Below are 12,556 nucleotides of genomic sequence, written 5' to 3' on the forward strand. Positions count from 1 at the left end.
TCGCTGAAATGTGATGCTTTAACATCAATTTTGGTGAAGCGGCTACACAAAATAAAATACTTTAATGAAGATGTTATAGACTTGGAGTTAAAGTAAGTTGCATTTTTACTAAATTCAAAGTAAATTTCAAAATTCTTTATAAAAAAGGTGGACTTGACGACCTTGTCACCAGTAGTTTGTGATGATGAAGACGTTATTCTCTGTGGCCGATATCATTTAGATAAGTCTATAATAATCTTCAAAGTCATGTTTGCTATTGGTGATTAAATGTGTAAAATTTTACTTAGCTTATCAATGGAAAGTTTTTAGAAGACACACCACGTCAGTCCTCAGTGAGCTATCTAGACTTGTATGGTATTTACAGTGATAAGTTAATATTAGAAACTTCCAGACATTTAACCTGATGGAACTATAAATACAGGATGGTACAATTGATGACTTAGATTTCGGGATTTTCACTCTAGTGTTGACTTCGAATCTTTCTCTGTACATTTCAATGGATTTTCGTTCTTTAAAAAGTGATGCTGTTTAAGGAGGTTCAATCAAGCATTTAGCCAGATAGGGACTAATTTTCTCACACGGCCATGTGTGGCCGACTCAATTCCCTGGAGATTGTTTTAGAGTTGTTTTTTACCGTCCAAGCTAAACTAGGTGGTGATATCTTTGTATTTTTTGTAACTTCTTATTAAAGTCCCCTAGATTTATCAGTTTTAATTCATTCCTTTTGAAAGAAAAGCGCTGTCTTTACGGTCATTTTGTTTCGTAACACTAGTAGATGTGAAATGTCAAAGCCTGCTGAATCAGTAACTTGATTCTATTCTTTTATAACCGTAGTGATTTCGTCATCTGCTGGGAAATACAACTGGCTGTTCACCTCGTAGCAACTTTCTTTGAAGAACTTCATGAAATCACCAACTACTTCTGCAGGAGCAGTCTTTCTGAAGTCAAGTAGCTGCACAACAAAATCCAGCATCATATTTCCTTCTTTTGAGTTTTCTTTGAAACACTCGTCCACTTTGTAACTGATCTTTCTGTACTGAGTTTGTATCTTCACATCCGGGATACGACGTTTTAACATTGCGCGCAGAGTCGCTGACCCTATTGATGGCATGGAGTCGGGGATTATATTAACCGTGTGAAGCACCGTCTCCTCCCGGACACCTGGAGATACGTACAAACAATGAAATAACCAAGAAAGAGAGAAGAAAAACACAGACTTTGAATTAAATTTTGTCTGCTGTACAACCTTCTATCGTCGCATTGTAATAAACAAAGTCAATTACAAAGTCAGTGACAAGTGATAGGCGATATGTGTATAACAGTTTTGTATATTCTCAGTTGAACCATGATAACACTGATTATTTTAAAGTATTTCAATGTAACGGACACTACGAGAAATATTTTAAGGTTCCAAGAAAAGAAATTGACCTTTATAAGCTGATGATTCTCTAGTGGTTAATACGCTCAGAACCCCCGTAAATTATATATTTTCAGAAAGCCTAGATATTGGGGAACATTTTTGTTACCATAGTGTCACCATTGTTTACATAACTATCACGTGACAGGAAATTTGTATAACCTTTCAAAAATCTGTTTTTCCTTATGTTTTGTTTCAATGCTTTGAGATATGTGGCTGAATATGTGAGTGCAAGCTGTCCAAAGGATCTTCAAAAGAGAGTCTCAGAATTTTTTTAAACCTTCTTAAACAATTTTATGCCAGAAAAACTTCCAGAGCGGTGAATTTAACCCAAGTTAATTTCAATAAAATTGTGCTCAAAAAAACTAAGCAAGATATAAAAAATCTGAGACACACTTTGAAAGAGCGTTGTGACAGCTTGCATCCAAGCAAATTTAAGTCAGATATTTTGATGTATTGAGACAAAACATAGTGAAATTGATTTTTGAAAGGTTATGAAAATACCTGTTACGTGATAGCTATGTAAACAATGGTGACACTGTGGTTACGAAAATGTTTCCCTATATCTAGGCTTTCTGAAAATATATAATTTACGGGGGTTCTGAGCGTATTAACAACCAGAGAACTGTTATAGATTAAAAAGGTCAGTTTCTTGTCTTTGAACCTTAAGCGATGGTCTGTACTTGACATATTTTCCGTTGTCAATTTACTTAGTGGAGAAGAAAAGTTACTCCCATAAGTTATTTCTACATATCCAAAGATATAGGAAACAAACAATTCCACAATTTACATTGCAGATATTCTTGTATCATTTCAATTACGTGACGGCTTCAGAAAAGGGGAAGCCGAAGTTTCCGAAGCTCAAGTTCATATCGCCTGTTGTGGATGTAGACTCAGAAGGACCACAGGAGCCGAAAACGATACCATTATCAAAAATCATTTATGTGATACAACTTTTAAAAGTACTGAATGACAGCGGTTAAATCATATCATGTGCCAATTTTTTTAATTGAGCACAGACGACTATCTTCTATGTAAAGACGTAGAAATTGCCCTGCTATATTGGTGATTTTGCGCAGTTGGAAGTCGAGCTAGCCCTCAGGTACAGAAAAAGTCCCTTTATAACGTTTCAAGCCAAAAATCCAATACACTGTTATAATATAGGGAGTCAGCATTCGGTAGACTACTCAATTTTGCCAAGTTTACTCATTATATGCTTTGGTTATTACTCATACAGATATTTTGTGAATTGAAGAAATTATAGTAGTACACCCAACGCTAGTGTGGTTTACAGCTAAATTAAATCATAGTTTTACGTTTTGATTCTTTAAGTTTTACACAAAGTACAAGTATCCGCAATGACATAGATGGACTGAATCATACCGGTAACTAGAATGATAAACATCATCCCTCCTGCGTTAAGTCGTCCATAGAGCTCTACGGTTGTGTTTTCAGGATCTGCAAAATGGTACACACAGTGTTGAAGATGGATAATATCAAAACCAGCCGGCTCTTTTCCAATTTTCGTCTTCCTCAGATACTCTTCAACAGTCAAAGAATGGAAGTCAAACTGTACATTCGTCCAAAGACCGGCTTCCCGTTTCGATTCCACCAAAGTTTGAAACTTCTGTACCTGACTCTCAGCTGGTTCGACGACCACGTATAAAACACTGTTGTATTTGCTGTTCAGTGTGTCAATTATTTGAATATCCGAGGTTCCTGTTAAAGTGTAAAGAGGGCTGCAAGTCAAAGACACGTTGTACGCAGCTCTTAGAGCTTCCAAAACTGTGCTTAAGCTAGGGAGAAGTAAACGATGCTTGCCCGCATCTTCCATGCCGCCGAGACATCAGCGGCTGCTCTGTTTATGCTTATTTTTGTTTGTTGGGACTGTTCCTGTTTTCCAATTTCGTTGTACTTTTCTTACGAATCACCAACTTTTTCATGTTGAATGTCCATTAGCTTTTATCATATGTACAAATAGCTGAACGTGTACAGTGTTCAATGAAATATACAGAACGCCATACTGGTTGCAAACATCAACAATAGACTGAGTGCACTGTATGCATGTATAGTTGCGATTGACTGCGCATGTTTGCTTGCCGAGGTCTCTTGTCGGGGCCGCTGGGTGCTCTTTGTAATCAGGTACTAAAGTCGAAGTAACGACCCGTGCGAGCGGGCGATGATGATTTTGAGACATTTTCGAAAGTTACAGTGACAGTAAAAGAAACAAGAAGCAAAGGTTTGATTGATAACGTATATAGATGCTCTTACGACAAGATTAATAATACACCTTAGGGTGCTCATCCAAGGGGAAATTGCGGCAGCTAGAACGGATTTGTGACCTCTAGTGAGTATATGATTTGTACTTAGTCAGACAGACAGACAGACAGAGACAGAGACAGACAGATAGAGGGGGAGGGAGAGACAGACAGACAGACAGAAGGAGAGTCAGAGACAGAGAGACACAGAGAGGGCGTGTGTGCACTCCCCGTGTGTGTTATTGATTTGGACAGGCAAAGCGTTACAATTCAGTCACTCTTACCATCGGAGGCTCCCACTGCGAGTACTCGAAGCGTAGAATCTGCCTCTCCACAGAACACAAAGCCCTCAAATGTATCCCTTAGATTCTTTTCATGTTGAGAGAGGAAATATTCATCATATCCATAACGACTTATCACTTCATACCTTTCAAAGTACTCTTGTGGGAAGAGTACTAAGGCCTTGTTTTGAGTCATTGCTAGCTGAAAAGGAAGAAAAGCTACATTGAAGATTATTAATCCTGGTCATACTTTTCAACGTTTTGTACGTTGTCTTTTCGTTTTTGTTTCATAGCAACTTGAATGCATGTTATCGTTTTAACTTGTATGTGGTCATCCTCATTATTTTCTTTTCATTTCTTTGTTCTATAACTTTTGATGCGGGTATGTGACATCTTTCGTTGGATACAAGTGATATGTCGACCTTCGTCTAAAGGACTGGTCAGTTTCTTCGGCCTGGGGGCGGTGGATTCATGGGTGGGGTCACCCTGTTTTTGACTTTGGTGATAGGGGGTCACCATGTTTTTGAAATTGCCAATAGGAAGGGCGTCAGTGTGTTTTTGAATTCCGACACGGGCTCATACTTGCCTAAAATGCATCGTGCCAGCCACAAATTTCATCATTCATTTGCATTTTTCGGCGAAGGGCGCGCAACTTTAACAATTATAAGACATATTTTTCAGAGCCCTCTCCAAGCACGAAACTTTAATATATCAGACATATATATATATATATATATATATATATATATATATATATATATATATATATATATATATATATATATATATATAGTATATATATATATATATATATTATATATATATATATATATATATATATATATCAGACATATCTGTATGCTTAAATTTTTTCGGCGCGCTCTTTGGGCGCGTTACTTTAAAATATAAAGCATATTTTTCAGCATGCCCTTTGGCCATTGGGCGCAGTAAATTAATATATCAGAGATACATGTCAGAAATATGTTGATGTCTGTAAATTAAAAGTCTGTTTTGCAAAGTGTACTAATCATTATGAAATCTGCAGTTCATATGAAAAGCATGACAAGCTCCTGATACTTTCCTGTTTTTCTCTATCAGAATTCAGTATTAGTTCTGGACATCTGGTTATGCATAAAAAGTGTGAAAGACATTCACAGCTCATTAAAAATACTGTATTCAAACCTTAGAATTGACACTTTTAAGTTCCAATCTCACAACTAACATGACAACAATTTCATTCAAACCCAGAATAATTGAATGGTTATTATATATATATATATATATATATATATATATATATATATATATATATATATATATATATATATATATATATATATATATATATATATATATATATATATTATATATATATATATAACATGACAACAATTTCATTCAAACCCAGAATAATTGAATGGTTATATATATATATATATATATATATATATATATATATATATATATATATATATATATATATGAATTATTGAATTTATATTTCACCTTTTATTTTACCTTTGTCTCGTGCAGGGGGGTCACATTGTTTTCGAAAGTTGGAATGGGGGTCACCCTGTTTTTTAAAGTCGGAATAGGGGGATCAGCCACTGTTGATGTCGGTAAAAAATAATCCACCCCACCCCACCCCCAAGGCCGAAGAAACTGACCAGCCCTAAACCTTTGCCCAGAAGTACCTATGTGGACATGTCGCCTGGCATCAACATTCCTTACAGGCCTTTCCTCAATCGCGTGTGAGAACATATCTTGTTAAAGTAGATTTGGAGGGAAACAGTTATGTGAACGCTACCGATTCTACCGCTGCAGCGCCCTCAGACCTTGTTCTCAGATGGCGGGAAAATCTTTCATCCATTGTGTATAGTGTTTTTCTAATTAATAAGAACTGCTTCTGTCCACCTATCCTACTAAATACGATCTTGACAGATGACAATTTACTTTTTCATCGATTAAACAGAGGATGACACTGAAAGGTTCTTTAAAACTGCCCGTGGTGATCTCCCCTGACCTTGGTTTGAAGTTTGTTTACGGAAGGCAGCTTCTTTTCGACTCGGCACAATTTCATATCACAAATGTACGAAAGCCATATTTGGATTCAATGACTTGTTCAGTCTGCTATTTGGGAAGTCATTTAACCCAGAAGTAGACATGTTTTATGTCAAGATGGCTTACAGCTATTTCATTAGACCCTGTATCCTGTGTACACTGTGTTACCCGGTGTGCTACCTTTCCTCGCCGTATTGTGTTGCAAACGATTTACAGTCTTTTCCGCCATCCTGTGTCCAAACTTGACATCAGAATTACACTGCTAATGTGCTACTTTGTTTAGTCATGGTCAGGGCGGAGTGACCTTAGTTTCATGGGAACTGTGGAAACTAAAAGAAACGTGACCCCATTGTCTGTGTTGATGACGCGCTTATTTTTAGCTTGACCTTTTGCGCTGATCTGGACACGTCAAAGTAAGGCTGCAAAACTAGCTGTGGGTCCATAGCTGCGGTGTTTTCGGACGGGATTTCTTCCTTTTTCGGGTTGGTTTTGACTTTCTCGTTTTTAACCCCGCCACGGGGCGGCGTTAAAAACGTAAAAGTTTAGACCAGCCCGTAAAAGGTAGAAATCCCATCCGAAAACACCGCAGCTATGGACCCATAGCTAGGCCAAAACAAATATTTCTCGTCCTTCGGCGGACTGAATGATGCGGTCATGCGAATTTTTCCCCCGTTTTTGGAATAAAACATAGGCAACTCATCTTTTTCTGAGGGAATTTAAACGTGGTCTACCATAAAGTTAAAATGGCCGCCATTACAAGATCTGGGGAACATTTCAGAACATGTAGATGTTATGTTTCTGCTCGTTGCTTCTGGGCGCTATTTTTATTTTATTATTTACGTGATGACGGTAAACAAAACACTTTCTTGGTCGAAGCGATGCCATGCCAATGTTGAAATGGCCCTTTTCCATGTCACAAATAAGTAATGCTTTTACTTAGATACAAAGAAAAATGTATTTTGTGCGTTTTTTTGGATGACTATACATTGACCTTGGACATTCTGAAGCCGACCTCTGAAAATAACTGATCATACAAGAGTAAAGAATGCAACCTAGGATAGCTGTAATCAAGTGATCGAGATCTCAGAAATGATTGGTGTGCTATATGAAATTTGTCCATCCATTCTGTCTAGAAATTGAGCAAAGAAAACGTCATGTGTTAAGAGAATCGAGTCGTGTCAGTGGCGTGCGTTCCGGCTGAAAGGGCCTTCTTTGTGTAGCTTCTAGCAAGTAAATCAGAAATCACAACTTATAAGTGCCATTAATTACTGTATCATTCAACAAAATTGATATCGAGCTTACCTTCTCGCTCCTATTGTATATGCTTCTAGATGAAGACGTGTACGAATGAACTGCAATAGCGCGTACTTGTGGTGGGTATTGTGTTATGATATGCGCAGTAACGGATCGAGCCATTAACTGCAGGGGGTGCCGAAGTAGGCATTGGCCTCCAAACCAAGGCCCCAGTCGAGCCTAGCCCAGCCTAGCCCAGCCTGACCGAACCCTCTAGGTGAACCTTAGAGATCGAAAACGTTCGTACGATCTGTACGACATTAGTTTCTATAAATAGAGGGACGGTGTTTCGTCGTAGGCCGGTTCAAAACCCAATGACACAAACTCTACAATTTGCTGTTAGATAGAGGATCAAAAGTTTTTGGTCAATTCATAGACCGTTTTTCTCCAGGGTCTACGGTCAGTTTTATTTTAAAAATCCACATTTTCTCTTAGAAGATGAGTCAGAGATAGCGTGATGATCCTAAAGTACAGGGCCAAATTAAAGGTAATATATATACCTATAGACCCTAATTCCTATGGTATACCCTTCCAAATCCCAAGGCAGTGCCCCGGGGGTCTAACCCTAGGTCAGAGGATTCCCGAGTTTTTGTATATTTATATCCAATGCGGGTAGAGTGATTTTGCGTCTAATCTGTCTGGTATACATCGTCATTCAGTCTCGCATTGTATTGTAATAACACGCGTCGGCACACGTTTTGTTGAGTGACCTTGGTCTGCAAATAGCACAGACTGAAGAATGACATTTCTACACGCATTTAAAAGCTAGTATTAATTCCTGTGAACATCCAGACGCTTTGTATTAGGTTGCATTCACAAACACCTCTGGAGGGGGTGGGTAGGCTAGAGATTCCAAAAATGTTCTCAGATTATTTCAAATGCCCCACTCACAAGATCACAATGCGTCCGAATCCCTCCTGCTGACCAGCTATAACTTTGAAACTCCCTCCCTCAAAGGAAAGTAACATGTGGCAAATAAAGTGCTTCGTCCAAAAATATCAAATCATAATACATGGGAGTCTATTAGCATTTTCCCATAAAAAAGATAGACCATGGGCCGTATAGGTGAAACCTCCCCCCCTCTGGGGAATTTTGCAGACAATGTTTTTCTGAAAGCCTATCATGTAAGAAGTAAAATTCTGTTTGTTTGCCATCTGGGCAGTGGGGCGTTTAGAAGTTATAGGCTTTTAAAGTTAGGTGGGTAGGTACACAAGAAAACCCGCAAAATGCGATATCTAACAAGGGTAGGGGTAGGGTTGCCCTGCCAAATGCTCTTTGCATGCACTTGTACCGCAGGCAACTATGGTGTATGTGGTATCAATCGAAAGCTTATGAAACGGTCTATCATATTATTACTAATTTACATACATATCGCCGGATATTACGTAACAATGACGTCATTTCAAAAATACCGCCAGAAAATTGTATTTTAAACGCGGTACATGTTCATTGGTTATATCACACACTTAAAGGTATACAGTCATCTATTCAAAGCTGTTCTAAAGCTACTATACATACTTGCCATTCAGCCAATCAGTGATTTTTACTGGGGTGGCCAAGAAAAACGATTGCGCCCTCTAATGTTCTTTTTAACTGTGTGCGCCCGTACGAAAGGAATATGAAAATTTTAGGTGACTGTATACCTTTGAGGGTCAACCTTGTCAAGTTCAATGCAAGTAATAATGTAAACTGTGATAAACTCATTGTAATGAGATTTATGTCATGATGACACAATTCCAATAAAAACTTTATAAATGATATTTGAGATGTAGACATACGGTATTAAACACATGCTCATTCGACGTTGTAAGTGAAGTATGCTGATGCTCCATGATTTTCAACTTTCAAAACAACAGTAAAAAGAAAGGGATAGAATAATTAAACAGTGGACATGTACATGGGTAATATGTCCTGACAAGTTCAAACATCACCTTCATCATCACTGTCCTCATAAATTATATCAACCATGTTGTCTGGTATTTCTACATCATCCTCATCTTCATTTCCATTAGTGCTCATGGAATCTTGCAAGTCTTCAGATTCACACGATGGAATGGACTGACTTAATATATCTACTAATGCTTGGGGTAGAATATCACCTTTTGTCCATTCATATGTTAATATGCCACTCTCATCCTGTCTCCATCCGTGTTCTGAAGGACTCGGAATATCGGGATAGTGAACATGGGAATGGTTCCATATCAGTGCTTGATAATTTGCCCTATATATGTGCATCTGTAGAGAACTCTTGCATGGTGGCAATAGACTAAGATCGATGCCATCAAAACTTGTTAATAGGTTTCCTGACTTTGCCTGATACTTTTGTGTGAACATATCGTAACGAAGCTTGTCAACATCAACGTACGCTCTCTTGCCATACATATAGCAAACAAACTTTTCTAACTCTTTGATGGTTTTCTCACAGACATCTCTTTGTTTTCCAAGGTTTGCAAATGTACTCAAAAATTCAGGATATTTCTCTACTATTTTCAGTGGTCCTACTTTACCACGTCGAACAAAGGCACTCGTTGTGTCGCAACCTGTAAATGAATGTAGAGCGGGAAGTATGGAACATAACTCTGACTTCTTAGCAGAAATGATGTCTTTCACATTGAGCATCCGTCTCTTATTTCCAGTTCCTGTATCAAAGAGCACATTTTGCTCTATATTCTGCGTAAACTTAACAAGTAACACCAATACATCAGTATCAGGGGACCTGACAACAATGTATGTTGATGTTGGAGATGTCGATGCAATGTGGTTACAATGGAGGATAATGCGTGTGTCAGCTTCCTCTTGTGATGAATCAAGATCGGATTCAGGTCTAACCTGCACAGTTTCTCCATTATCAGTGCTCATGTGATAACACTTTTCACCACAAACAAAATACAAGTGTCGTCCTTGGAGTTTCGGGGCATACTTTGCTTGTTGCCATTCTTTTAATAGCAGTTCCACAAGCTGTGTCTTATTCTTTTCATTAGACATAAACGATTTCCAATCTCTCGGGGCTTTAGTTTTTGGCCCTGTGATCAGGAAAGTCGACGACGTACCACGACGTCGCCTCTCAGATGTTTTTATTGATGCTGGATGGTATGAATCAGTCACAAAATCAACTCTTTGGGATTTTGGCAAAATCTGAAATGCCATCTCTGCCACATCTTCAAACGTTTCTGGAACACATGTAATTGCTGTGAACATTGCATTTCCATCGACGACATAAGCTGTTTCTTGGTATGGGGGCTTTTCTGTCGGTTTGACTGTAGCTTCTAAATTATGGAGAAGCTTTGCTTTGTCAGTCTTTACTGGACATCCGTCAGCCGTGGCTAGAGACCATGGCACTGGCCCTAGTGGAAATGACAATGTCATGTGAAGATCTATGTTGTGTTGGGTCGATAGTAAAACCAATTGACCAAAGATATTTCTTTCAGCTTTAAATGAACAAGTTTGTTTTGTGAGCTCTTTATCTTTTTAGTTGCCCCGATAGCAGCAAATGTTCAGTTTCATGCGTTTCAGGGGATCATGAAAACTGGTTCTTTTATCAACAAGCCTTTCTTTAACAAACGTATCCCTTGCTTCTCTCCCAAGACTACATGCTTGCAATAGATCATGGGTTACATCTGGCGGAGCTGGAACACCAGATGATAGACAATACAGCTCATCCCTATTTTCTACTGCAAATGGATTCATAAAATTCTCAAAAGCTGCAACCATTCTCTGCACATCGACCTCACTGCTCTTTATTTGAGTGGGTCTCAGTTGCTTGTGTACTGAATCGTCAGTACATATCATATCAGCCATGATCAAAGTTGCTTCAACATACTTGGCTCTTGAGTGGCGGGTGACACACCACCTGTGGTATGCAGCATAGTTCCTACTGAAACCAATGATCCCTCCATGTGATTTGGCATGTCGATTGACAGTCTGTTCAATCGTGATATCTACCGCATTTCTGGATAAAGGAACACTAGATCGCGAGACACTGAATCCATTTCTCCTGAGAAGATCTTCAGCGCCTGGATGTGTCTGTGGCAGATTCATTAGAGTAATCAAATATACAGGAATGTATCGTGAATAATTGTGGTGATCATATGCAAAGAAAAGTGCACATAGTTCGTGCAAAGTATGAATGTGCAAATCAAGATTGTTTTCCTTTGTTGCCCTGATGCATGAGATGATTAGCCACACTATGTCAATATAGCTCATCCAGAATTCTGCTGTCTTTCCCAAGGTACCGCACCTAACATCATCTTTAAACCTGCAATACTGATCATAAAGCTGTTGGAAATTTTCACTAGCCATCACTTTCTGCATATTCTCAGAATTTGTAATTGGGAAAGTTGATGAAGGGCTGCCTTATCTTCTGCGTTGAGCCCCCTAATTCCCTCTACTTTGTCCAAAAATACTCCAAATAGAAGCCTTTCTAATGCTTCTAAAGCAATCTTGTGAACACGTAACGCACGATTGTAATGTTTTCCAGACATAACTCTCTGGATAGAACCACTGGCACACACACCTGCCTCGATCAGAATATCCTCAAGACCACTACCTTTCATGCGCTTACCAAGAGCGGAAAACACTGAACATAAGGTATGAAATACCCCCATTCGGACAATTACATTACTGAATTTGGGTTTTGCCACACAATATGGTATGCTTTTTTTGCCACAGCCAAATCAAATGTCACAATAGTAAACTCCTGTCCAACACTTTCAGTTGCTTTCTGGGACACTTCGATAACATGCTGTACTGTAGCATTTTCAGTGATGGGAAATTTAACAGGAGCCATATACTCAACCTTAGAGTGTGTATTCTGTGTTTCTGGCATAGTTTCGTTAGTTGTCACAGATAGCCATCCAGCCCACGAAGGAACAGTGGGTGTTTCATTGAAAGGAGATTTCCTACAATATATCCAAATGAAATTAGACAAGCCAATTCTAACTAAATTTTCCGGTCTTGTCGGGACAATTGTGGTAACACTTAAGCAAGGTTCTGATTTTTCTTTCATAAAACAAGGTGGAAGCCCCGCTGGTACTTGAACACGCATAGACCTTTCCGAGATCGACTTGTATTTGATTGGGGGAAGGTTTGTTCTAGTGTGCCATCAACTTCCTGGATGGCAATACCATGGGCAGTGTGAGTAGTACCAGAGCCTGACGGGGTTTCTTCGTTTAAGTCAAAGTTGTCCCAGCAGAAATGCAAAACTGCATTATTGTTTGTGGAAATGCCGGAAGGTAGAAATGAATAGT

The 12,556-nt window shown here is 38.7% G+C and overlaps 1 protein-coding gene across 2 annotated transcripts; it reads right to left on the reverse strand.

Moving 5' to 3' along the window:
- LOC139133326 (histamine N-methyltransferase-like) lies at positions 1-7,477 on the reverse strand. 2 transcript variants are annotated; one of them, XM_070699867.1, is made up of 4 exons: positions 7,320-7,477; positions 3,960-4,158; positions 2,801-3,136; positions 1-1,161 (listed from the first exon to the last, which is right to left on the reverse strand). In XM_070699867.1, exons 1-4 carry the CDS (start codon positions 7,431-7,433, stop codon positions 815-817), a joined length of 996 nt encoding a protein of 331 aa, XP_070555968.1. In that variant the 5' UTR covers positions 7,434-7,477; the 3' UTR covers positions 1-814. The 2 variants fall into 2 exon arrangements, with proteins under 2 accessions (XP_070555968.1, XP_070555969.1); XM_070699868.1 differs by having other exon boundaries at positions 3,960-4,154; positions 7,320-7,459.
- Positions 7,478-12,556: the final 5,079 nt, after the last annotated feature.

Source organism: Ptychodera flava, chromosome 5, assembly GCF_041260155.1.
Source record: "Ptychodera flava strain L36383 chromosome 5, AS_Pfla_20210202, whole genome shotgun sequence".
Taxonomy (NCBI): Eukaryota; Metazoa; Hemichordata; class Enteropneusta; family Ptychoderidae; genus Ptychodera; species Ptychodera flava.